Source organism: Xiphophorus maculatus, chromosome 21, assembly GCF_002775205.1.
Source record: "Xiphophorus maculatus strain JP 163 A chromosome 21, X_maculatus-5.0-male, whole genome shotgun sequence".
NCBI classification, from domain to species: Eukaryota; Metazoa; Chordata; class Actinopteri; order Cyprinodontiformes; family Poeciliidae; genus Xiphophorus; species Xiphophorus maculatus.
In genome coordinates, this window is record NC_036463.1 from 16,046,923 (window position 1) to 16,072,661 (window position 25,739).

At 35.4% G+C, this 25,739-nt stretch overlaps 3 protein-coding genes across 9 annotated transcripts; all 3 read right to left on the reverse strand.

Annotated features, from left to right (window-relative positions):
- Positions 1–89: 89 nt before the first annotated feature.
- Positions 90–1,768, reverse strand: LOC102234783 (sialic acid-binding Ig-like lectin 10). Its single transcript, XM_023326793.1, has 3 exons — positions 1,714–1,768; positions 1,172–1,549; positions 90–379 (listed from the first exon to the last, which is right to left on the reverse strand). The coding sequence occupies exons 1-3, from the start codon at positions 1,766–1,768 to the stop codon at positions 90–92; spliced, it is 723 nt and encodes a 240-aa protein (XP_023182561.1).
- Positions 1,769–3,830: 2,062 nt separating this feature from the next.
- LOC102235048 (B-cell receptor CD22-like) lies at positions 3,831–25,739 on the reverse strand. 7 transcript variants are annotated; one of them, XM_023326508.1, is made up of 11 exons: positions 25,656–25,739; positions 25,502–25,532; positions 9,591–9,683; positions 9,016–9,402; positions 8,115–8,414; positions 7,779–8,036; positions 6,492–6,791; positions 6,158–6,415; positions 5,909–5,996; positions 5,801–5,831; positions 3,831–4,728 (listed from the first exon to the last, which is right to left on the reverse strand). In XM_023326508.1, exons 3-11 carry the CDS (start codon positions 9,673–9,675, stop codon positions 4,675–4,677), a joined length of 1,761 nt encoding a protein of 586 aa, XP_023182276.1. In that variant the 5' UTR covers positions 9,676–9,683; positions 25,502–25,532; positions 25,656–25,739; the 3' UTR covers positions 3,831–4,674. The 7 variants fall into 7 exon arrangements, with proteins under 7 accessions (XP_023182276.1, XP_023182277.1, XP_023182278.1 ...); XM_023326509.1 differs by having other exon boundaries at positions 25,502–25,706; XM_023326510.1 differs by lacking the exons at positions 25,502–25,532; positions 25,656–25,739 and adding an exon at positions 11,304–11,357.
- LOC102235311 (vascular cell adhesion protein 1-like) lies at positions 12,419–20,243 on the reverse strand. Its single transcript, XM_023326507.1, has 10 exons — positions 20,122–20,243; positions 19,728–19,808; positions 19,151–19,537; positions 18,425–18,724; positions 18,104–18,346; positions 16,814–17,113; positions 16,480–16,737; positions 16,292–16,376; positions 14,161–14,200; positions 12,419–14,058 (listed from the first exon to the last, which is right to left on the reverse strand). The coding sequence occupies exons 2-10, from the start codon at positions 19,798–19,800 to the stop codon at positions 13,819–13,821; spliced, it is 1,926 nt and encodes a 641-aa protein (XP_023182275.1). The 5' UTR covers positions 19,801–19,808; positions 20,122–20,243; the 3' UTR covers positions 12,419–13,818.

Below are 25,739 nucleotides of genomic sequence, written 5' to 3' on the forward strand. Positions count from 1 at the left end.
TACCAGCATTCCTTTTCAAAGCTTGTTGGAAGAATGTAAGACCTGGTCTTGGTTTCGATGGCAAATAAGCGGAGTTTTGTTTAGATAAATCATACTGCAGCACGTCTGACTCTATGGTGGGTTTCATGTGAGCTCCACTGAGCAGAACATCTGATGTTGTATCCATCATGTGTGTCTGACAGAGTGATGGTCTCCTGGATTTTAGTTGTAAAGGTTCCATTTGTGTTTTTCTCTGTTTGTCTGAGAGAGTCTTGTTGGAGATTCCAGGTGAGTTCAGGAGGTGATTGTGGACAGGGAGTGAAAGCTGAGCAGGTTACAGTGACAGACTGATGCTCCTTCAAATCAGGGAGGATAATAATATTGGGACTCTGAGGAGAATCTAGGATTTCACATTAAACCAACAGAATAAAAAGAAATGTATGTAAAATGTGCAGAAAGAAACCACAACAGTTCTCAGTAGGTTCAAACAGGAAATATGTTCTCTTTGGTTCCTACGTTGTGTTTTTTTGTTGTTTTTTTTTACAATAATTGACTAAAAGTTTGTCATTGAACCATTTTTTGTCCTGAAAACAACAAAAAATACCAGGAAAAATGTATAATTTCATAGATGTTGCATTTCTCTGTTCATTTGTTATATCTTTATATTCCTATTGGTTATATATGCAATAATTTGATTATGGATCAAGATCAACATCAGAATGTTTTTGAAGTAACAAATTGTGTTGTGACTGAAAAAGCTTCATGCTAAAATGTTACATCAGTCAATTTTTGATCTAAACATATATGACAATATAAACTTACTATAAGGGTGTAGTAGCCCTTTGAGTTTGTCACTAAAAATAAATCAAATAAAATAATTTTAAAAATCAGTTATTATGAAAAGGTTTTGAATACCAATTTAATTTTCTTTGGAAGGAAATTAATAATAATTTTCATGTAAGTGGTTTTTCTTTTATGTAAACTCATTCTTGTGAAAACAGATGATCCTTAATGTGTCATTGTCTTTCCTACTTTCAATATTTTATTTGAATTTGAGATCTGTAAATCTCATTTCCCATCAGGGAAAAAACTTGTTTGAGTGAAAAAATCTTTTTCTAAATATCAAAGATATGATTGATTTTTAACAACATTGCTGTTGCAATAGTATAAAAAAACAAAACCATTTTCTTACCTCTAACTTTTATCTGAAGAGGATGACAAACATCTGTTGCCTTAAATTTCCCGTTCTCGATGCGGAGGAAGTAACTGTCAGTATAACTAGTCTCTAAATCAGTAAACAGAGTGGTGTAACTTTCCTCACTCAGGTTTCCAGTCATATTCAGTGAATATTTGTTAACTGACCTACTGCTGTTGAAAATAACAGGGCTTGGTTTGGCATTGAAATTTGAGATATTTTTCAACCAAACTCCATAGATGAGTCTCCTGTTGTTATACGTATAATGTGTTGAATTGAAGCTACATGGGATTTGCAAACAAGATCCACACAGAGCTTCAATCTGCCCAGGTGTGTTAGCAATAAGATCTGGATTGGGACAACCAGCGAAGTCACCTGTAAAAACAGATAACATGAAGAAAAGATTGACTGCAGACACATTTTATGAGCTAGAAACTCCAGTTCAGCCACAGCATTTAATTTGTGGAGCTTAAAACAACGTCAGGATGAAACATTTCATGTGATGTCTCCAGGTGAAAAGAATTAAACAAACGGCTCACCTGGAAGAAAGACGGCACTCAGTACTGCCAGCAGGTTCACAGACAGAGCCGCCATCACTCTCACAGTCCTCTGTCAGCTCTCTTAGAAATGGATTAAAATACCAGAGAATTATGGGTTAATATTTTTGTTATAAACCAAAGTCACTTCTAAATAAAGCAGCAAAATCAGAAACTTAAATTCCAATTTGCTGTGTTGAAAAAATAATCAAAACCACATGAATCTTCAGATGTTCACAATTTCAGTATAAAATGCAAAAAAAATACTTAAATTGCCCATTAAATATAGGACAGGTACTTTAAACATAGGAATCGCAATTTATTTTTCATGGTAAAACAAAATTGGAATAAAAAAACTGCTAAAGAAATTTCATCTGAAGAATCTGAAGTTAAAATAGTTTGATAAATTACCTGTAAATGACGTAAAGTGTGAATTTCAGCTGATGAGCGGCAGAAAAGGAAATCACTTCTTTTTTTCTACAAACCAGCAGTTTTGATGCCCACGGCTATATTTATACTAACTTCTTCTTTTAAAAAAAAGAAGGATGTTGGCTGGTTTTTAATTTGGTTGTCAGAATATGTATGAGCACCTGTAAACACACACACACACACACACACATTTTAACTTACTGACTTACCTCCAACTGTGTTGAACAACAGTTTGGATATTTAGACATGGAATAGGTGGAGGATTTTGTTAGTCTGCTCAGAAATGGATGTACATAACAAGTTTGATCAGATTTGCTGAGCATAGTTTATTAAATTTGCTTCATTTTTGACCCACAAGGAGAACTAATGACTCAAAAGCTGATGAAGAAAACAAACAGGATGTACAGATACGTCATCAGGAGACTTCAGAGGAGAAAAGAGCTTCAACTACATCACATGTAAGCTAAGTGGGGTTAGCAACACTGGATTTCTGGTTTTGCTGCAGTCAGGTGGTGGTTAGCTCCAACTCAGCTCACAGCTATAAGATTCCTCCAGCATCTATTGTAGGATTACCAGCAACACTAAATTCCCCTTTAAAGTGAATGCGCTGGGGTTTATAAAAGGTTTGCAAGCCCCTTTTGAAAGATTTGGTGAGAATGGTATGAATAGGTTTAAAAGGTTTTCCATTCTGATTGAAGTGAAATAATAATTCCACTAGAGAAACAGAAGTAATTTTTAAAACAGTAGAATAACCAAGCATGGTAATAATCAGACCTATTTTCTGATTTCTGTTATTTGCAAAAGTAATGAAACCCCTTTAAGTTTTTCATTTTATGTCACATAACAACCACTTGTTGTTCTCTATTGTTCATCTATTGCTTTGATGAGCAATAGAGTAAAACGCAGTGAAAGGAAATTTTTCCATTATCAATTTGTTGAACAAATGCAAAAGATGTGGCATGCACTTTTATTCAATTCTACTTCTACTTATGCCCTGGAATAAAATAAAATCTAAATTCCTTATGAAGTTATGCCATAAATTGTAAATGGGTTTAATCTAAGTGTAACTCTCCCTTTGTAGTTGATAATGCTGACCCCTAGTGGCTGGTTAAAGTCCACTAAGGTCAGGATTAGGAGGGAAATACCATGTTCATTGTCTATTTGTAACTTAAAAGACAGAAAAAAAAACAATGTGTCACTTTCAGCTACCACACAGCAATCAGTGATTTTCATTCAGCCATCACTTTATTGATTCCTGCAAAAAGGAAGACAGGAAGACGACATGTCCACCAGCGAATGGTGTCTGATCTAACTACACTGTAAAAAAATTAATAAAAAAAAGACATATCTAATTTATGGTAAAATATCAGCAGCTGTGGTTGCTGGAGTTTTACCCGATAAATACGGTAAAATTCCTTCAACCACAGCTGTTGGTATTTTACAGGAAATTAGAGACGTTTTTCTTTACAGTGTAGACAAAAAGTACATTTTTAAAACTTTTTTTTACCTCAAAAGATCTCCAACTAGTTTAAATCAAGTGCTGAGTAAAAGAAAATAGATGAAATTCATTTGATGAAAGTCACTGTAATTCAATATACACCCAAAGATTCATTGGACTTTGGTTGAATGTTACAAAATCATGACCAATGTCAAGTTATGTTCACTCTTCTTTATTCAAATTCAATGTTACAATTTACAGAGTCAAGGAAAATAGTTTGTGTTTATAGCTACATGTATATATGTAGCTATATTTGTTCTGCCTGCTTGAGAATGATTTCATGCACTGATAGCAGGAAACAACAGCTGATTAAAATTTCCCTGATATTACATTTACTCATTTAAACATCTGAAACAGAAAAAAATACAAGACTGGTGACGTTTATGCTTCACATTTCATGTCAGCAGAAATATCCAGTATAATTTTTTTTTAAATCAGTAAAAAATTAAAACCACACAAGCCTGTATGAAGCAGTAATAAAGAGAAAGCCAGCTATTAAAAATAAATCTACTTCACCTGTTTAGAGACGAAACTTTTACATTCAGCAGAAGTTCTGCTTCACTCCCACCACCTCTTTATTTTTTAGCATTTTTTACAGCTGTTTTAATCGCTCGGTGATCCACAAAAGCATTACTATTTACTCCATAGGTATCATCACATCTAAATGCAGAAACAAGTATCAAGAAATAATAAATCATGTCTAAACACAACGACTGGAGATGTGATGAACAGTGTTTCCAGCCTTTCATCATCTGGCCTTTGCAGATAGGAAACAGCCTCTTGAGACACAAACTTTAACAACTGGACAAAAACACTAGATGGATGGATAGAAATAATAAATCCTCCCACTGTGAAGAGGCCTTGGTGATGTGATGGACTGGAGATCCTTTCAGGGTCTATCCAGCCTTTCAGCAACTGGGTCTTGCAGATAGGAAAAAGCCTCTTAACAATTTGAACAATTGGAAAGAAAAATCGATGGATAATAAAAAAAAATCATCTCTCTCCTCTTCTTGGCATCTTCCTGGTCTCCTTTCAGCTCATGATGCTTTAGTCATCACCATATTGTTGACATAGATTAGCTCCTCTGTTTTCTGTAGACATAAAGCAAAAACTCTTTTTTTTAAAGTCAACTCACTTGAGCTCAAATTGTTTGTAGGAAATTAAAACTAGTCCTTTAGTTTTAGTCTCACTGGATTCACAATTAAAAAAAAAAAAGCATGTATTACACAAATATTAAATGTGACTTGATAGAAATTTGACTTCCTACTTGAAATTGGGCCTATGTCTCTTTAAGAAACTTTTGCTCTCTCAGCATTCAGGAAGTCATCACAACGTTGCTCCTCTATTAACCTCTTAGCAGTGTTGCACTTAATGAGCTCAGCAGATGCACAGTTCAAGCAAGTGTTTGCAAATTGCTGCTGGCTAGTCTGAAGGAGCTCAGTGGGGGAATCATTATAGCATGTCTCACACCAAGCTGTCACAACATAGTGACAGTTGAAAAAGAAAATATGTAATTAAATTTACATACCGCAGTTTCAACCGTTTATGAAATCATTTGACTTAAACTCAATATCATGATGTGTGTGGCAGTGGACACAATCTCAGCATTGGGTAGACGGAGCATATCGTGGATATTTTAATGAAGAAAATCAACTAACAAAGATAAAGAATCGAAGGGTAAAAGGAAGATCAACACACAAAATGCAAACTGGAGACTTTCAGTCTCCCTGGATTTCCAACTAAAAGTACAAAATACAACATTTGTCCTTTAATGAGATGGTAAATTGTAGCTTTGTGGTAATCGTCTGAAATTTGGTTGTGAGTTCAATTCCAGCTTCCTTTCATCATGGTTGAAGTGTCTTTGGGTAAAATTCAGCCCTAAGTTACCTAATGATCCTGTACATCAGTGTATGGATGTATTTGAGGGAATGTAACTCACTGTAGCCTCTAATTTTAGAAGTTTAAGTATTATATATATATGCAGAATATTTTTATCATTTATGGTAAAGAACTGCATGAGCTGATAATAAGGACATTGGATTTTCACATTATCCATTTCTAAGTTACTTAGACATAAAATAAAATATTGTCACCTGAACAATCTTTTCTAACAAATTGCAACACATTCTTTGTGTTACGATGCAAACAACTCAGTTAGTTTACCTTCTTTGGTTTCTTGGAGAATCTGAACCACCTGAAAGAACAACAAATATTTAAACACCAACGTCAAACAGCAGCTGCAAAGTATCAACTCATAGAAAAGCATCTCACCACTCAAAGATGATGATGCTAGTGCAGAGCAATACAATCCCCAGGATCTTCAATATATTAAGGATCTGGAATTCAGATGATTGATCATCTGCAACAAGAAAGACAATGAAGTGAATCCTCATCATTCTTTTGTACTGCAGATATTTAAAATTTGATGTTTTATTTTTTTATTTTCTTTATGAGCTAAAATTTGAACTAACAGTAATTCTTTATAGAACATGACAAGATGTGTGGAAGTTAATGTATTACCTTTAATATCAACAAGAATTACAGATGATTTTTGTTGACCCAGATCATTTGTAGCCACACAGTAAAACTTTTCTTCCTCAGTAGAGTTGAATTTGTAAACCTGCCCCACAGACACATTAGTGGCTCCATGTTTGCTGATCCACAACCAGGTGAAGCTGGGTGGAGGTTTGGCTCTGCTGGAGCAGCTCAGCTCCACCCAGGTACCTGCTGACACCAAACCTGATGGACTGATGGATGCTGAGGTGTCTTTAGGAGCATCTGAGGAAAATGAGACACACATGAACTTTATTGATCAGAAACAGCTGAACCATGACCTGCTGACAGGATCACTTACATGAAACACTAAGAGTCACTTCTGTCTCTGCTGTCTTGATTCCTCCAATCACAGGATATCTGGCAGAACATCTGATGTTGTATCCATCATGTGTGTCTGACAGAGTGATGTTCTCCTGGATTTTAGTTGTAAAGGTTCCATTTGTGTTTTTCTCTGTTTGTCTGAGAGAGTCTTGTTGGAGATTCCAGGTGAGTTCAGGAGGTGATTGTGGACAAGGAGTGAAAGCTGAGCAGGTTACAGTGACAGATTGATGCTCCTTCAGGTCAGAGGGAACATTAATGCTGGGACTCCAAGGAGAATCTGGGACATAAGATATGAAACATATTATTAGTTTGAGGAAGTACCAGTTTGGAGTTTAGACAAACATCAAGTATAGTTTTTAAAGTTTTCAGCACAAGTAGCTGCATTTCCTTTACAAATGTGAGAAAAACATTTGCAACATTCAGTAAAACACAAGTCCATATCCTCAGTTTTTATATTTTGCAATTTTGTGAAATACGTTACTTTCAATGTAGCCATAAAGCCACCTCTTCCATGCTCTCTAATTTGCTTTTAAAGCCTCATTGTGTCTTAACAGATCAATCTTTGTCTCCTTACACCATAAATCATTTCTTCAGAAGTTATTTGACATATTCTTGGCTGCATGTACAAGTTTTATAGTTTAGAAAATGTTATTTTCTTTATGTTAATACTGCATTAATCTATTTTGATTTGAAACTTGCTTCACTGTGAACAATAACACCATGTTTTTGACAGGCTTACACTTTGACGGTTGCAGGATAGGTCCTCAAACATCCTCATTTATGTCATTGGAGTTGATACTTACAGCCTGTTTAATAAAGCTTTACCACAGCTGAGTGCATGACAAACCTTGACCTTTAACATACATCACAATATAATTTAAAAATGGATAAAGAAGACTGGCATTGTGCTTATAGATTGGTCTCTTCTAGATTAAAATCTACCATTTTTGGTAACAACACTGGTCAAATATCAATTGTAATGGCAAAACCATCTAAAACTAATTTGATTTGTTGGTGGATCAGAGAAAAACTGCATTAAATTTGAATCTGTGCTCTTAATGCTTGATTTTCAAATCATTGCAGGTGTAAGTTGGAAAACCATTACACCTTGAAAAAAGAGCAAATTATAGATAATAGATAATAAAATCCCAAATATGGGGTCAAGCAGATTCTGATCACTATGTGCTCACATGTAACTGCTTCTGATATTGATCTACGTTTCTAGAATCAGAATTGATTTGAAGCGATAAGTAACAACATTTACCTTTAATACTGACACAGATCCTTGATGATGTTTCATTTCCTAAATCATTTTTGGCCACACAATAAAACTCTCCTTCCTCAGTAACATTCAAGCCGTAAACGGGCCCCATGGACACATTAGTGACTCCATCTTTGTTGTTCCTGAACCAGGTGAAGCTGGGTGGAGGTTTGGCTCTGCTGGAGCAGTTCAGCTCCACCCTGCTACCTGCTGACACCAAACCTGATGTACTGATGGATGCTGAGGTGTTTCTAGGAGCATCTGAGGAAAATGAGACACAGATGAACTTTATTGATCAGAAACATTTTTGAACCATGACCTGCTGACAGGATCACTTACATGAAACACTGAGAGTCACTTCTGTCTCTGTTGTCTTGTTTCCTCCAATCACAAGATATCTGGCAGAACAGCTGATGTTGTGTCCATCATGTGTGTCTGACAGAGTGATGTTCTTCTGGATTTTAGTTGTAAAGGTTCCATTTGTGTTTTTCTCTGTTTGTCTGAGAGAGTCTTGTTGGAGATTCCAGGTGAGTTCAGGAGGTGATTGTGGACAGGGAGTGAAAGCTGAGCAGGTTACAGTGACAGACTGATGCTCCTTCAGGTCAGAGGGAACATTAATGCTGGGACTCCAAGGAGAATCTATATTTAAACATTAGAGCAACAACTTAGAAACAAAACAGATATTTAGACACATTGGTATTTCTTAAATAAATTGCTAACAGTTTAAATGGTAAATAGCCTTTACTTCTGTAGCACTTTATCTAGACCAAAGGACTCCAAAGTTTCATTCACACACTGATGTAGCCACAGCTGTCCTGGACTACATCAGCAGCAGGCAAGGAGGATGAAGTGTCTCTGACAAGGACACAACTTACACGACTTTAAGTCCAACATCGACAACAAGCGCCATGAAAGCACTATTTGCTTCTAATTTACTGTACAGTAGAGTGGACAATTGAACTAGAGAAATGTATTGTTCCACAATTAAGAAAAATTCTTCCAAGACAGAAGGAAAACATCCTGTCACCATAGTAAATCCAATTTCATTCAGTTGTCTATTCCGGTTACCGTATATTGTTTGAGTAGTAACCACAGAAAATGTTTTTTTTTCTAAGTCTTTGGAAAGAAACTTGAACTTTCTAGCTTTACAAATTCACAGGGAAACCAGCAAGTTGTCCCTAATATATAAAACAGATCACCATAGAATCACAATAGTATATTGACAAAAAAATGCTCTTACCTTTAACTGTTATTTGAAGAGGATCAGCACAACCTGATGCCATGTAGTCACCGTTCTCAACTCTGAAGAAGTATTTGTCTGTATGACTTGTTGTTAGATTAGGAAACAGAGTGGTGCAGTTTTTCTCTTTCAGGTTTCCAGTAATATTCAGTGAATAGCTGTTAATTAACCCACTGCTGTTGAAAATAACTTTATCTCTATCTGTGCCAAAATTTACACCACCTTTCATCCAAATTCCATAGATAGTTTTACTGCTGTTATATGTAGGATGATATGTCTCATAGGTACATGGGATTTGCAAACAAGATCCAGTCAGAGCTTCCATTTTATTTGGTGTAGTGATCCTGAGGGCTGGTATATTAGGACCACAGTAATCAGCCAAAGCACCTGTAAACCAGAATAAAAATGAACATAATCTGAAGCAAGACAAGTGTAGAGAAAGTTCATAATCCAAAAAACTCCAGTTCAGTTTTATCATGTTACATGTGAAGCCTTTAAACAAAATCAGGATCAAACATTTCTGACTACAAATTATTCATGCGTTTGCTCCAAATAGAAGAGTACAAACATCTCACCTGGAAGAAAGAAGACACTCAGTAACATGTTGACGATCAGCATGTTCTCAGTCAGAGCCGCCATCAGACTCTGATTGACCTTCATCTGTCAAACTGGAGAAGATTTCAGAAAAAAAATTACATTTCAGTTTTTTCAAATAAAGTCTCTTTTGAATAAAGTTTGTATCGTCTTTGACAATGAATTAAAACTGACCTAATATAAACTAGGAAATACAGAAGAATGACAGGTTAGAAGTGTTAGTGTTACTACTAAGTGTTACTGTGCTAGAAGTAGGAATCAACTGATTGAACTCAAATAAGAAACACACAATGAAGTGAAGAAAAATGATTTACACCAAACTGAGAAAAATATAATTACTCTGTAATAGTGCAATTGCAGACAAGTTGAGCTAACAGAGTCATGGCAAATGTGAATAACTGTATAATTCATAAAGATGTTCACTTCTTACCCAATCAATGTAGAATTAAGGCAATAAAATAACATTTCTCCAAATCAAGGAATGTGTTAAAACCATCTGGCGATAAGAAAATCATGCAGACCTGTTTGTTTAAAAGCATATGTTGTGTGAAATCAAGCACAATCTCTTTGTTCCTGTTCTAAAAGGGGATGCAATGTTTGGATGACGATTTATTTTCACGCAAAAATAAATTGTGTGAATTAACATGGAGCATTGAAAAGAAGAAGCATGGCAGTTTGTTTTCTGTCAGCCCTCTTTTCAATTGCAAAGAGACAAAAAGAAGAACAAGAAAAGGAAGAAGAAGGCTTTTTTTCAATGCCTTTATTTGAAACAGGAGGATGTACGCCTCCCTCTGAACTATTCATAGCGTGGCAGAGAACAAAGTGCATAAAAATAATGAATAGAAATTTGCATTGCTTCCCTTCGCATCTCTACATAACGATTTCTACTGCGCACAATCTCATGTGTTGTGGGCAGATACATTTTTGAAAAAAATAGATTTATATTTCCACTCACCAATCTACAGGGTAAGAAAAGGAAGAAACACAGTTTTTGACAGATTTGAAGCTGATTTTAGATCTGTGTAACTTATGTGTGATGTCATTTGTAACCAATGATAATAAAATAAATGAAAATATGAAGATAATCAATATTAACAAGATGTGGTTGTGATTGTATATCCAACACAAACACATTTAGGCCCAAAATGACTTGAAACAAAACTGCATTTTGAAGTTAAAAGCCAGGAATATGTTTTACTTTACATGACATGTACCAATATATGCATTATTTGTTTTATTTAAAAAAAATTTATTTATGTTTTTTTTACTCTGTCAGCACATCTTAACAAAATTAAACAAAACTAGAAATTTCTTTGAAAACACGCCAACCAAGCATGCAGAAACTCAGGTCAGTATTTTGTAGACGTATCAATCTTCAAAATTAAGCTTATTTTCTGCATGTTTATATATCAACATGTTGATTGTCAGCAAAGCTGCCAGTCTCTTAGACTGGACAAAAAGATTTACAGTTCACTATTTGTGTTTTAAATCAACGTCACTGCTGAATAAAACACAGGTTTCATTTCAGACAAACCAAGGACAAGATAAAATTCAAATAGAAAACCACACTTTGAAGAAATTTTAAAATGTTTCCAAAGTAAGAAGCCGTGTGGTTTTGGGACTCAAAGTCATAAATAGATAAACGCAAACATTCTCTCATTTGAATCAGAAGCCAAAAATGTTCAAGGATTTACCTTTCAGTCAAATAATGTGTTTCATCTGATGAGCTGTGGATCCAGGGACGAACTTCTCTATTTTTAAAAATATAACGTTGTGTCAAAGACAACGGCTGTATTTATGCTTTCTTCTTCAAAAGAGGATGTTGGTTTGATTTTAATTTGATTGTCAGAGCATGTATTAGCAACTGGAAATGCACATTGATACACTGAAAAAACAAAACACATGCTCCAACTTAAAAAAAAAATATCTGAGATTTGTTGTCACAAATAATCAAATTAAGTGGCATCCAAATGAAAATATTAAGTTCATTAAGTTGTCATGTTAAACAAACACAAATAAATGAAGCCTGACAAACTTAAGTGGATTAATTGTAACAAGCTAACTCAGTTATTTAAGTGGGAGCTCCATTCCCTTTTTTACAGTTCATTCCTCAATGTGTCTTGAAAACAGCTTGAATATTTCGACACGACTTCGACTTCGACAGCAAATGAGATTTGTTTGGTTTCCGGTCATAAAAAGTGAAGGATCCTTAATTTTCAGCCCACAGGGAGAACCAATCACACCACAATTACTGAAGCAAACGAGCACAATTTTGACCTACATTATCAGAAAACTATAAAAGAGAACATCTGATCCTGCTGTGAAGATCACAGACAAGCTAGTTAGAGTTACCAAAACTCGACGTCTGATTTTGCTGCTCACAGCAAGAAGGTCCAACAGCTATTGCAGAATAACCAGCAACACTGAATTCTCCTTAAGAGTGTGTGTGCGGGTGGGTGTGTGTGTAGATGCTTGTTTCTGTTCCTATGGTGACCTGTCTATGATGCATCTCAGCTCTTTGTCGTCTTTCATTTAGGTTACAGCCATCTGGTGAAGTCAACCAAATGAAGCAGGTGCAGAGAAGGAATGGGTGGGTTTAATCTGATCCATTTGGTACAGAAGTAATTAAAGGTTTTACTCACTCCTGTGCAAAGACTTTGCTGTTTTCATGTAAACGAAACAAAAATAGAACGCAATAAGCATGTCAAAATCTTTTTGCAAGCAGGGCAATATGTGGATAACTAATTAATGATATTAGTGATCAGCTGACGAAGGACACAACTTACTTATTGGAAGACTGGATAGATTTATTGGTAAACATCAACTCTCTCTGAGAGTCGATATGGATTTAGGTCACAAAGATTCACAGCAATAAGATTAGAAGAAATCAGCAGCTTGTTAGACAAAAAGACATTTCTTCATTTCAAAACAGTTTTTGATAAAACAATTTATCATGAAATACTATTCAAGAACTTGGAGCGCTTTAGTATAAGAGGAGAAGTTCTACACTGGATGAAGAGCTGTCTCAACAAAAGGCAACAATTTGTACAAATGAAGCGGGTGACTTATTGTCATCACGCTTGGACATTGTTTATGGTGGCCTGCAGAGGTCAGTATTGGGACTAACACTGTTGATATTCTGGACAGTATTTCATTTTTGTGAGGCTTCAAAAAGACTTAATTCAGTTCTGTTTGCAGACGATGCATTTATTTTTTGAACAAAATTCACAACATTTCTTTGCAGAAATCCATTCAGAGTTATGTAAACTGAAAGAGGGTTTTAATATTAACACATTTAATAATAATAATAATAATAATAATAATAATAATAATAATAATAATAATAATTACTAATATTAATACATTTAATTCAAATATCTGCTGGAAACCTCAGAAAATATGTTAAATCTAGACATTTTCTGAATCACACTGCGGTCATATGCTCTTAATTTTGCCATATTTAAGTTACTGTGTTGAAGTTTGGGGCAACACTTTGACCATTACCCTTATATCAAAAAATAGTCATCAGAATGGTTCCCAGGGTTGGTTTTTATGACCAAACTAATAGTTTATTTATCATTTCCTGTCTTTGCACACTGCCCGATTAGATAGAATTTCAAACATCGCAGATGATGTATGAAGCTAAATTCATTAGCTCATAATATTCAGCAGTCTTTGACTGATAGAGTGGGCATATGGTTATCTGTATATCATTTAAATTTTGACTTTGAAGCATTTTTGACTCAGCGGAAACAAGAAGATTATTTATGTCAACAACCACTGCATGTGAAGGACGGTGATTAAACAAATTCTACTTCTCCATACTCCTCTTCAGACATATTCCCTAATAAAGTGTGAGGTATTTGTGCATGTGTGGGTGTTTATTTTTACAACTACATATAATGAGTATTTCCTGCCTATATAACTTGTTCATTTGTATTTATGTTGCATTAATTGATAAACATATAATAAAATGTATTCAAACTATGGAATACAGTATGTAAGCATTAGCTTTGATCCGGTGGAATGCATCACATAATTCATTCATTCATTCATCCATTCATCTTGAATCATTGAAAAGCATTTAATTAAAAGTGACAAAAAGGATCCACAGATTGAGAGAAGCAGATTCCCTTAAAGTCTGACATGAACTAATTGATTTGTGTAAAAGAAAATAAAACTCAGTGTTTCATATTTAACAAGGAAACATTATTTTTTCTTCACTTGAGCGTAGAGACTCTCTGGACTCTCAGCGGTCTGTGTCGAGGAGTTTTCCGCCGTTGACACTTTGACCTGAGCGTACACCGTCTCCTGCTGGTCACTGCTCTGCACTGGCGAAGAGGAAGCCTCGGGTGTCTTTTTGATGAAGTTAATTTCCCCATAATTAACTTCCCCTTCTGTTTGGTTGACTTCTGACATCGGAGCATCAGCCTCAATGCCTGTTTGACTCTGTGGAAAATAATGAGACATGCGTTAGTTATTCATGCTGATGTGGCCACAAACATGACAGCACACTGCAGTGCTGCACGCGGACGATGAACATTTCCTCACCTGACTCTTTTGTAGATTTGAATGTTTGGACTTAAAGCACCTGGAAGACATTAGATTGCAGAAGATTTCTACTGTGCTTCAGGTGATAATGCAAAGACCCAAGACAGTCAAGACTTTATGTGAAGCAAACATTAGAAGATAAACATGAGTTTAATCACATCCTGGTCAAGTTAAACAATAACTGAAAGACAAACAAGAGGTCATTTTCAAGGATAAAGTTTCAGGTATAATCGAAGTGGATATTAAGGGTTTTAAGTGGAACAAAAAATACTTTTTCCTCATTGTGTTAATTTGACACCAGTTTGGTTATACATTTGTAATATAAGAAATAATTTGTCTAGACAACGATAACAATAACCATGGCAACACAGAAAATTAGACAAGTCCTCTGAAGCTAAGTATTTTCCACAAATTGTCATTCTTTCCTTTCCTTTTGATTGAATTATCTCTTGAATTATCTCAATCAAACAGCTGCAGCTGATCCAGAATGCTGCTGCTCGCGTTCTCACTAAAACCAGGAAGACAGAGCACATAACACCAGTTTTAAAGTCCCTGCACTGGCTCCCTGTAGCTCAAAGAATAGACTTTAAAATACTGTTGTTAGTTTATAAATCACTGAACGGCTTAGCACCACAATACATTAAAGATCTGCTCTTATTGTATCAACCTTCCAGACCTCTCAGGTCTTCCGGTTCTGGTTCTGCTCTGCATCCCCAGAACCAGAACCAAACGAGGAGAAGCAGCTTTCAGCATCTATGCACCACAAATCTGGAACAAACTTCCAGAAAACTGTAAAACAGCTAAAACACTGACTTCTTTTAAATCTCAACTAAAAACCCACCTGTTTAGGATTGTATTTGAAATGTAATCAATTACAAATTTATTGATGGAACTTGACTTAATGCTGTGTTTTGATTATGATTCTATGTTGCTTTGTGTTTCTGTGTTTGTAATGATGTAAAGCACTTTGAAATGCCTTGCTGCTGAAATGTGCTATACAAATAAAATTTGATTGATTGATTGATTGATTGATTGAAATTGACATTTTCTTGACATTATCTTCTAATGTTTGCTCAAAAACATGATGCATAAAATGTAATTTATTACAAAAATCCAGTGAAGAGGCTCTCATCAGTTTAGTAAAACCTGTGAAGTAAAAACATTTTCTGGCAACAAATGTAAACATTGCTGAAGCTAGAAGGTGAAATCATAGACGCTGTTATTGTGCTGTTAGTCCATTAGGCTGCAGTGTTTCACAGCTGTTAGATGTGTTTCATTCTTCCTAGATATTACTAATTTATGTATACATTGTCTTTTCTCCTATTTGTTTAACATTCTGGGTCGTTCTTTACATTTTTATTAATATCAATACTTATCTAAAGTCTGATGTTGCCTGGATCAAACGTTCAGCATAAACAACACCACAACAAGTAAAAGCCGTCCAACATCAGTAGCTGTATTAAACAGTTTACTGTCAAAATCATATGTCTATATGGCAAATGCTGTTTACTATTTGCACTGCTACCATCAGAAAACATTTCATAGTCAGTGTTAATTCCAGAATTACAGAAAACTAAAACATTTGTGCATTTTTCTCAGTTCAGGAGAATAGTGTTTTTGAACAAAGGTTTGACTGGAGAGTGGCAAACATAGAAAAACTAAGGCAAAAAATGATAGACTGTGCAGAAACACAAAGAAATGTAAGGAAATATAAAGCTATCACTCCACTGAATCACAAAACAGCCAAAAAAGACAAAGAATCTGCAAATTTTCCTTAAGCTGCTACAGACAATAAAAAGAAAACGGTTGAAAACTTTTTCTGTGGTATCATAATATGACTAAAAACCTAATTATTTCCCTTCACTCTACATATAACCACAAGAAGCTGCAGCTTTTTTTTACAAGCCAAACATTCCCTTTGACTCATTTCACTGAAGGGAAGAACTAAGATTTTTGCTGGTTTTATTTGTATTTAATTTGCAACAGGAAGTGCACTATTCAAAATGCAAAGGCATGTAAAGAAAGACATGCTGTTAAAACTAAAACCTTTACATAGTTTTTAAACACACTCTGTTTTGAACAAAATGTTATCTTCATTGTGTAACATTTTAATTTTAATTGTGATACTCACCAAAAAGACACACCGAGGCAAACAATAAGGAAGACGGTCACTGATACTCCCACTGCGATTCCCATTGTATCAAAATGTCTGTTGGCTTTTCGACAAGCAAATAAAACAGACAAAAAAAATTAAATAGCTAGTGTTAGAAGGGTAATTTTAAACATTTAGGCAAGATTCAGTGGAGCTAAAACATTTACCATTAACACTGACAAGGATCACAGTTGATTTTTGTTGACCCAGATCATTTGTAGCCACACAGTGATACTCTCCTCCCATAGAAACATTGAAGCTGTAAACCTGCTCCATAGATACATTCATGGCTCCATGTCCGCTGTTCCTGAACCAGTTGAAGCTGGGTGGAGGTTTGGCTCTGCTGGAGCAGCCCAGCTCCACCCAGCTACCTGCTGACACCAAAGCTGATGGACTGATGGATGCTGAGGTGTTTCTAGGAGCATCTGAGGAAAATGAGACACACATGAACTTTACTGATCAGAAATAGCTGAACCATGACCTGCTGACAGGATCACTTACATGAAACATTGAGAGTCACTTTTGTCTCTGCTGTCTTGTTTCCTCCAATCACAGGATATCTGGCAGAACAGCTGATGTTGTATCCATCATGTGTGTCTGACAGAATGATGTTCTCCTGGATTTTAGTTGTAAATGTTCCATTTGTGTTTTTCTCTGTTTGATTGAGAGAGTCTTGTTGGAGATTCCAGGTGAGTTCAGGAGGTGATTGTGGACAGGGAGTGAAAGCTGAGCAGGTTACAATGACAGACTGATGCTCCTTCAGGTCAGAGGGAACATTAATGCTGGGCCTCCAAGGAGAATCTGGGACATAAGATATGAAACATATTATTAGTTTGAGGAAGTACCAGTTTGGAGTTTAGACAAACATCAAGTATAGTTTTTAAAGTTTTCAGCACGAGTAGCTGCATTTCCTTTACAAATGTGCGAAAAACATTTGCAACATTCAGTAAAACACAAGTCCATAATCTCAGTGTTTATATTTTGCAATTTTGTGAAATATGCTACTTTCAATGTAGCCATAGAGCCACCTCTTCCATGCTCTCTAATTTGCTTTTAAAGCCTCATTGTGTCTTAACAGATCAATCTTTGTCTCCTCACACCATAAATCATTTCTTCAGAAGTTATTTGACATATTCTTGGCTGCATGTAGAAGTTTTATAGTTTAGAAAATGTTATTTTCTTTATGTTAATACTGCTCTAATCTATTTTGATTTGAAACTTGCTTCACTGTGAACAATAACACCATGTTTATGACAGGCTTACGCTTTGACGGTTGCAGGATAGGTCCTCAAACATCCTCATTTATGTCATTGGAGTTGATACTTGCAGTCTGTTTAATAAAGCTTTACCACAGCTGAGTGCATGACAAACTTTGACCTTTAACATACATCACAATATAATTTAAAAGTGGATAAAGAAGACTGGCATTGTGCTTATAGATTGGTCTCTTCTAGATTAAAATCTACCATTTTTGATATCAACACTGGTCAAATATCAATTGTAATGGCAAAACCATCTAAAACTAATTGGATTTGTTGGTGGATCAGAGAAAAACTGCATTAAATTTAAATTTGTGCTCTTAATGCTTGATTTTCAAATCATTGCAGGTGTAAGTTGGAAAACCATTACACCTTGAAAAAAGAACAAATTATAGATAATAGATAATAAAATCCCAAATATGGGGTCAAGCAGATTCTGATCACTATGTGCTCACATGTAACTGCTTCTGATGTTATTGATCTACGTTTCTAGAATCAGAATTGATTTGAAGCGAGAAGTAACAACATTTACCTTTAATACTGACACAGATCCTTGACGATGTTTCATTTCCTAAGTTATTTTTGGCCACACAGTAAAACTCTCCTTCTTCAGTGACATTGAAGCTGTAATTTTGTTTTTCTGACTCTTTTAAGCCATTCCTGAACCAGGTGAAGCTGACGGGTTTGGCTCTGCTGGAGCAGCTCAGCTCCACCCTGCTACCTGCTGACACCAAAGCTGATGGACTGATGGATGCTGAGGTGTTTCTAGGAGCATCTGAGGAAAATGAGACACACATGAACTTTATTGATCAGAAACATTTTTGAACCATGACCTGCTGACAGGATCACTTACATGAAACACTGAGAGTCACTTTAGTCTCTGCTGTCTTGTTTCCTGCAATCACAGGATATCTGGCAGAACAGCTGATGTTGTATCCATCATGTGTGTCTGACAGAGTGATGTTCTTCTGGATTTTAGTTGTAAAGGTTCCATTTGTGTTTTTCTCTGTTTGTCTGAGAGAGTCTTGTTGGAGATTCCAGGTGAGTTCAGGAGGTGATTGTGGACAGGGAGTGAAAGCTGAGCAGGTTACAATGACAGACTGATGCTCCTTCAGGTCAGAGGGAAGATTAATGCTGGGACTCTGAGGAGAATCTGGGGTTTAAATTAGGCACACATTGTAAAAAAAGAGTGCACATTCATTGTACTAAATAAAGAGTTGTTGAATGTGCTCCAAAACAGTTCAATTGTTCCAAGCAATAGAACTATGACATCTCTATCTGCAACACACTTAGACAACATTTCTTAAAGTTAACTGATACTTTCTGGTCTTACATTAACAAAATAATAAATATTTGGACCATATCTTAATATATTTCCAGAAACATCTTAATGTAAACATTCAAATGCCACTAACTAATAAATAGTTAACTAATGATACTCAACTAATGATAAAACTTGTTAGCTCTTGTTGCAAAGGCTGTAAAAGCATATTGTGTAAATATGCTTCTAGTACTCAAGCTTAACCATTTAACCAGAACAACATTGTATAATATCATTCCATGAAGAAAATGTTTTTACCTTTAACTGTTATTTGAAGAGGATCAGCACAAGCTGATGCTCTGAAGGGCCAGTTTTCAACTCTGAAGAAGTATTTGTTTGTATGACTTGCTGTTAGATTAGGAAACAGAGTGGTGCAGTTTTTCTCTTTCAGGTTTCCAGTAATACTCAGTGAATAGTTGTTAATTGACCCACTGCTGTTGAAAATAACAAAGCTTGGATTTGGCCCAAAATTTACACCACCTTTCAGCCAAACTCCATAGATAGTTTTACTGCTGTTATATGATTTTTCCGTTGTGTTATAGGTACATGGGATTTGCAAACAAGATCCAATCAGAGCTTCCATGTTATTTGGTGTAATGATCCTGAGGGCAGGATTATAAACACCACAGTAAACGGTCAAAGCACCTGTAAACCAAACAAAAAGTGAATATAAAGAGCAAAGTCTGCCTGCAGAGAAAATTTATGATCCATAAACTCCAGTTCAGCTGCAGCATCTGTCATGTGGAGACTATAGACAACATCATGATCAAATATTTTAGACTTGAAGTAATTTATCTGGCCTCTACCAATGAAAGGACGTAAACAAACATCTCACCTGGAAGAAAGAAGACACTCAGTAACATGTTGACTGTCAGCATGTTCTCAGTCAGACTCTGATAGACCTTCATCTGTCAAACTGGAGAAGGTTTCAGAATCAGCAACATTTCAATTTTCTCATCAAAGTATTTTTTTAAATAAAGCTTGCATCGTCTTTGGCAGGGAATTAAAACAGATCTCATGTACTAGAAAGTAGACAGGAACATACACTTCCTGCTGTGTTAGAAGACAATCACATTCAACCACATACACATTTATATCTTTATATATAAGTTACATGTCTCCAAAATAGAGTAAAAATAAGGACAATAAATTCTACTATTTTAATGGCAAGAAGTTAGTTTTCTGATTTAAAAGTTGAAAAATATGTGAACTTCATAAAATGCCCTTACCCAGTCAATTAGCAGTAGAATAAAAGTTGCTCCAAATCAAGAAAAGCGTAAATTTCCGCCGGTGAGAAAAGATCTAAAAAGCAACCTGCTCTAGCTGATGTATGAAAGCCTGTATCTGTGCTCATTCTTCCTCTTATGTAAAAGAGGATGTTGGGTACAGAATTTGTTTTTATGGTGTGGTTGATTGATTATGTCCATAAACTACCTCACTGACGTCCACTATGTGTTGAATAACAGTTTTAATTTGTAGATGAGGAATAAGTAGGGGATTTTATGAAAAACAGTAGATTTCGTTTAGTTTTCAAAGTTTAGTTATTTATAGTGTTTATTAAGAAAAATGTCTATTTTTTTTTTTACAGTTACTTAAAACATAATTGACATTTTCTTTCAGTCGTTTTTCTTTATTATCTAGCACCATCATACAATGACCAATCCTGAAAAAATACGATTTTAATGATTTGGCAATCAACGGGCAGTATTTATTTGCTGCTGAAAAACGAATGAAAAATAACCATTACCAATAAAAATAACGATGGTCCTGCAGCTGAGAAGGATTAATATGGTCATGACCGTGATGATCCACTGTGTTTTCGTTTCAGGTAGTAGTTGTTGATTTTTTTGTCTTTTTTTTTTTCAGAGTTTCTTTGTGTCATCACATCTTGCCATAATTCACCTCATTTCTCTCTGGGCATTATTGTTATTCCTTTGCATTTGGTGTTTTAGTTTGTTGCTTTGTTCTTTTCAGGATTCTTGATGTGGAGTTTCTCTGAGTGCCTCGTCGTGTTAATTATCAGCAGTAACAGGGACCCTGATCAACATATTTGATGTTTATTTGCTTGATGATTATAATGCTGGAGTTCAATAAAATGTAATATTCATTGCTTGTTTCACAATTAACTCCACTATGATGTTTTAATGATTTAAAAGGCTTTGAACTGTCTTGCTTCTGAAATGTTCTATGCAAGTCAACTTAACTTGATTGGTGTCTCTCCTTTTGTTTCCTTATCGTTTTCTGCCACAGCTGTTCCTCATCACCTCTGATTAGTTCCTTGTTATTTTCCACCTCTGCCTCAGTGTATAAGCTGGTTTGTTTTGTTTTGTTTGTTCACTGTCAGATTCTTCCCTCATACCTCATTTTGACGACATTGTACGTTTGTTCATTTGCGCTGGCTCCTTTTGAATAATTAACATCAATTAAATCAATCAGGACTCTGGCTCTTACCAGCTTCTCCAGAAAATGAAGCACCAATGACTCCTTTTCTCAGAATCATTTTTATTTATTGTTTCAAAAATCTTTACAGAAAGTGATAAAGCTAATGAATTACATCTTAGCGGCAAATTGAAAAAAAAAAAAAAAGAAGACAAGAAAACACGTGGAAAAAACACCGAAAATGTAAAAAGAGAAGGGATGGACATATAAAGCAAGACCAAAACACCAAGAAAAAAACCCCAGAAGCGTTCAGAACTACGCACATTAAATACTGAAACCTGTGTTTCACTATTTGAAATCTTCCTGTTACGCAAGAGTACTAAACCTTATTCGACATGTATCACATCAACAACTTTATGAAACCATGATGAAGAAATCATCCTGTGTCCACACCTGTTAGCTGTTGCTGTAACTGCAACTATCCTTTGTACAACATCCTACACTGAAATTCCCGTTCAGGGAAATATGAGAAATAAAAACCTTAGACAAAGAGTACAGCTTTTCAACCTCACATTATGGAATATATCACATTTTACGCCTTTTGCTGACAGCCAAAACATCCAGTGCAATTGTTAAAGATTTGTTAAAAATGGCAATATGTAGCAGTAATAATCAAAAAGATAACTTTCAAAAACAATCCACTTCTATTCACACAAAGAAATGTTACATCCAGCAGGAGTTCTGCTTCACTCAAACAACCTCTTTATTTTGTGACGTTTTTAGATCTCTTATAACTCAGTGATCCACAAAAGGACTCGTATTTACTCCATTAGTATTACACATAATTGCTGAAAAAAATATCAAGAAATAATAATAATAATAGTAAGGGATTTCTAAACCACAATAAATGGTGATATGAATGAAATGAAACTGGTGAAACGTTCGGGGCGTATCCAGCGTTTCAGCAACTGGCCTTTGCAGATAGGAATAAACTTATTGAAACACAAACATTAATTATTGGACAGAGAAACTAGACTGGTAAAAAGCTTCTTGAGACAAAAACTTGAACAATTGGATAGAAATAATAAATCCTCTCTCTGACAGAGGCCTTGGCATCTTCCTGGTCTCCTTGCGGCTCATGATGCTGTAGTCACCATCACATTGTTGACATAGGTTGGTTCTTCTGTTTCCTGTGGCCAGAAAAAAACAAACTTGTGTTTTGCTTCCCTGCAGTAAATTTATTTGAGCTCAAACTGTTTCAGAGGAAATAAAGTTTGGTCTCTTTGCTTTCAGTCTCACTGGATTCCCAACTAAAAGTACAAAATACAACATTTGTCCTTTAATGAGATGGTAAATTGTAACTCTGTGGTAATCGTCTGAAATTTGGTTGTGAGTTCAATTCCAGCTTCCTTTCATCATGGTTGAAGTGTCTTTGGGTAAAATTGAACCCTAAGTTACCCTAATGATCCTGTACATCAGTGTATGGATGTATTTGAGTGAATGTAACTCACTGTAGCCTCTAATTTTAGACGTTTAAGTATTATATCTATTTATGGCAGTAGTGCCCAAAGTCAGTCCTCGAGGGCCAGCATCCTGCATGTTTTAGTTCTCTCCCTTGTGGTACTAACAGCAAGTTAATGTTCTTCTTAGTTCTTCTAATGAGCCATTATTTCATCCAGGTATGTTAAACCAGGGAGAGAACTAAAACATGCAGGATGGAGGCCCTAGAGGAAAGACTTTGGGCACCACTGATTTATGGTAACGAACTTCATCAGCTGTTCATTAAAAATTTTGACCTTAATAATTTCTAAAAACTTCTGACATAAAATAAAAGTGTTTTTAATAAAACCTGACATATATATTTTAGATGGTGCTGAACAGTTTTTGTATTTTTTGTGTGTGTTAGGATGCAAAGAATGAACACTGTTTACCTTCTTTGGTTTGTTGGAGAATCTGAACCAGCTGAAAGAAAAAGACAATGTTTAAACACCAACGTCTAACAGCAGCTGCAAAGTATCAACTCATAGAAAAGCATCTCACCACTCAAAGATGATGATGCTAGTGCAGAGCAATACAATCCCCAAGATCTTCAATATATTAAGGATCTGGAATTCAGATGTTTGATCATCTGCAACAAAAAAGTATATTCAGTAAATCCTCATAATTATTTGTTACTGTAAAAAACATCATATTGAATGTTTTGATATTTAAAATGTGATTTGTAAACCAATTTTTGAACTAATTAGTTAAGATAACTCAATGTTAAATCTGGAAAACAAAACAAATAGAATCATCCTAAAAGAAAAAAAAAAACATGACCAGATGAGTTCAAGTTAATGTATTACCTTTAATAGCAACAAGGATCACAGATGATTTTTGTTGACCCAGATCATTTGTAGCCACACAGTGAAACTCTCCTCGCTCAGAAACATTGAAGCTGTAAACTTGGCCAACAGACACTTTAGTGGCTCCACGTTTGTAGTTCCTGAACCAGGTGAAGCTCCTGATAGGAGGTTTGGCTCTGCTGGAGCAGCTCAGCTCCACCCAGCTACCTGCTGACACCAAACCTGATGGACTGATGGATGCTGAGGTGTCTTTAGGAGCATCTAAGGAAAATGAGACACACATGAACTTTATTGATCAGAAACAGCTGAACCATGACCTGCTGACAGGATCACTTACAGGAAACACTGAGAGTCACTTTAGTCTCTGCTGTCTTGATTCCTCCATTCACAGGATATCTGGCAGAACAGCTGATGTTGTATCCATCATGTGTGTCTGACAGAGTGATGGTCTTCTGAATTTTAGTTGTAAAGGTTCCATCTGTGTTTTTCTCTGTTTGATTGAGAGAGTCTTGTTGGAGATTCCAGGTGAGTTCAGGAGGTGAGTGTGGACAGGGTGTGAAAGCTGAGCAGGTTACAGTGACAGACTGATGCTCCTTCAGGTCAGAGGGAAGATTAATGCTGGGACGCTGAGGAGAATCTAGGAGTTTCGCATCAGATAGATATTTTATTGAACTAAAACTTCCAGTTTTCAGAAAATGACTAAACAGTTGTTAAAATAAAAACAAATATCCAATCACTATCTTCCTCAACTTCAACCAAAAGTTCTTTAAATGGGTCCACTAGCATTTATCATGAGTAAAACTGAATACAAAGTATATTTTTTAGATATTTTTTATCCACCATTACTAATTAATGTTGCTTGTACCAAACATTATTAAATTCTTTGTGTAACAGTTATACAGAAGAGTCTTTCAAAAGAAACGAAAGTGAACCTTCAAACAACATTAAGCTGAAAAAGCATATTGTAACATTAAAATAAAATACTGAGGAAGACTGGGTATTTTGAATATTCATCAGAGCAGCAATTATATTAATGTTATGCTACAATAAAACAAAAACAAAAATTCTTACCTTTAACTGTTATTTGAAGAGGATCGGCACAAGCTGTTGCTCTGAATGGATAGTTTTCAAGTCTGAATAAATATTTGTCTGTATGACTTGTTGTTAGATTGGGAAACAGAGTGGTGCAGTTTTTCTCTTTCAGATTTCCAGTAATACTCAGTGAATAGGTGTTAATTGACCCACTGCTGTTGAAAACAAGATTGCTTCTAACGGACCCTAAATCTATGCCACCTTTCATCCAAACTCCATAGATACTTCTGCTGCTGTTGTGGTTACTATGCTCTGTGTTATAGGTACATGGGATTTGCAAACAAGATCCAGTCAGAGCTTCCATGTTATTTGGTGTAATGATCCTGAGGGCTGGTATTAAATCAAAACAGTAATCAGCCAAAGCACCTGTAAACCAGAATAAAAATGAACATAATCTGAAGCAAGACAAGTGTAGAGAAAGTTCATAATCCAAAAAACTCCAGTTCAGCTTTATCATGTTACATGTGAAACCTTTAAACAAAATCAGGATCAAACATTTCTGACTACAAATTATTCATGTGTTTGCTCCAAATAGAAGAGTACAAACATCTCACCTGGAAGAAAGAAGACACTCAGTAACATGTTGACGATCAGCATGTTCTCAGTCAGAGCCGCCATCAGACTCTGATTGACCTTCATCTGTCAAACTGGAGAAGATGTCAGAAAAAATAATTACATGTCTTTTTTTTTTTTTTTTCAAATAAAGTCTATTTTAGGTAAAGTTTGTATCATGTTTGGCAATTAATTAATACTTCCATTTGTAAAGTATAAAATAAAGAAGATCTTATCTTACCTACAGTAGAAGTAGAAGTCGACTGGTTGATCTCGAATAAAAACATGCCATAAAGTCAAGTAAAATTATTTACGCCAAACTGAGGCATAGCACGCAAACATGATTTCATAAATATATATTTATAAGAGTCACAGTAACGTAAAGATGTTCTTACCCAATCAATATATAGGAATGTGTAAGTATGTAGATTCCTCTGTGCCGATGCCGTGTGAAATCAAGCAGCTGTGTTTGTTGTTCC

Coding starts and splice junctions, on each gene's coding strand:
- LOC102235311 (XM_023326507.1), bottom strand. CDS start 19,800: ATGAAGGTCTATCAGAGTCTGACTGAGAACATGCTGACAGTCAACATG. Junction 17,114..18,103: donor GATCTGTGTCAGTATTAAAG/GTAAATGTTGTT, acceptor CTTATGTCCCAG/ATTCTCCTTGGAGGCCCAGC. Junction 14,201..16,291: donor TGCCTCGGTGTGTCTTTTTG/GTGAGTATCACA, acceptor AATGTCTTCCAG/GTGCTTTAAGTCCAAACATT.
- LOC102235048 (XM_023326508.1), bottom strand. CDS start 9,675: ATGAAGGTCAATCAGAGTCTGATGGCGGCTCTGACTGAGAACATGCTG. Junction 8,415..9,015: donor TCTTCAAATAACAGTTAAAG/GTAAGAGCATTT, acceptor GTTTAAATATAG/ATTCTCCTTGGAGTCCCAGC. Junction 8,037..8,114: donor AGTGACTCTCAGTGTTTCAT/GTAAGTGATCCT, acceptor CATTTTCCTCAG/ATGCTCCTAGAAACACCTCA.
- LOC102234783 (XM_023326793.1), bottom strand. CDS start 1,768: ATGGCGGCTCTGTCTGTGAACCTGCTGGCAGTACTGAGTGCCGTCTTT. Junction 1,550..1,713: donor GAGTGCCGTCTTTCTTCCAG/GTGAGCCGTTTG, acceptor CTGTTTTTACAG/GTGACTTCGCTGGTTGTCCC. Junction 380..1,171: donor TCTTCAGATAAAAGTTAGAG/GTAAGAAAATGG, acceptor GTGAAATCCTAG/ATTCTCCTCAGAGTCCCAAT.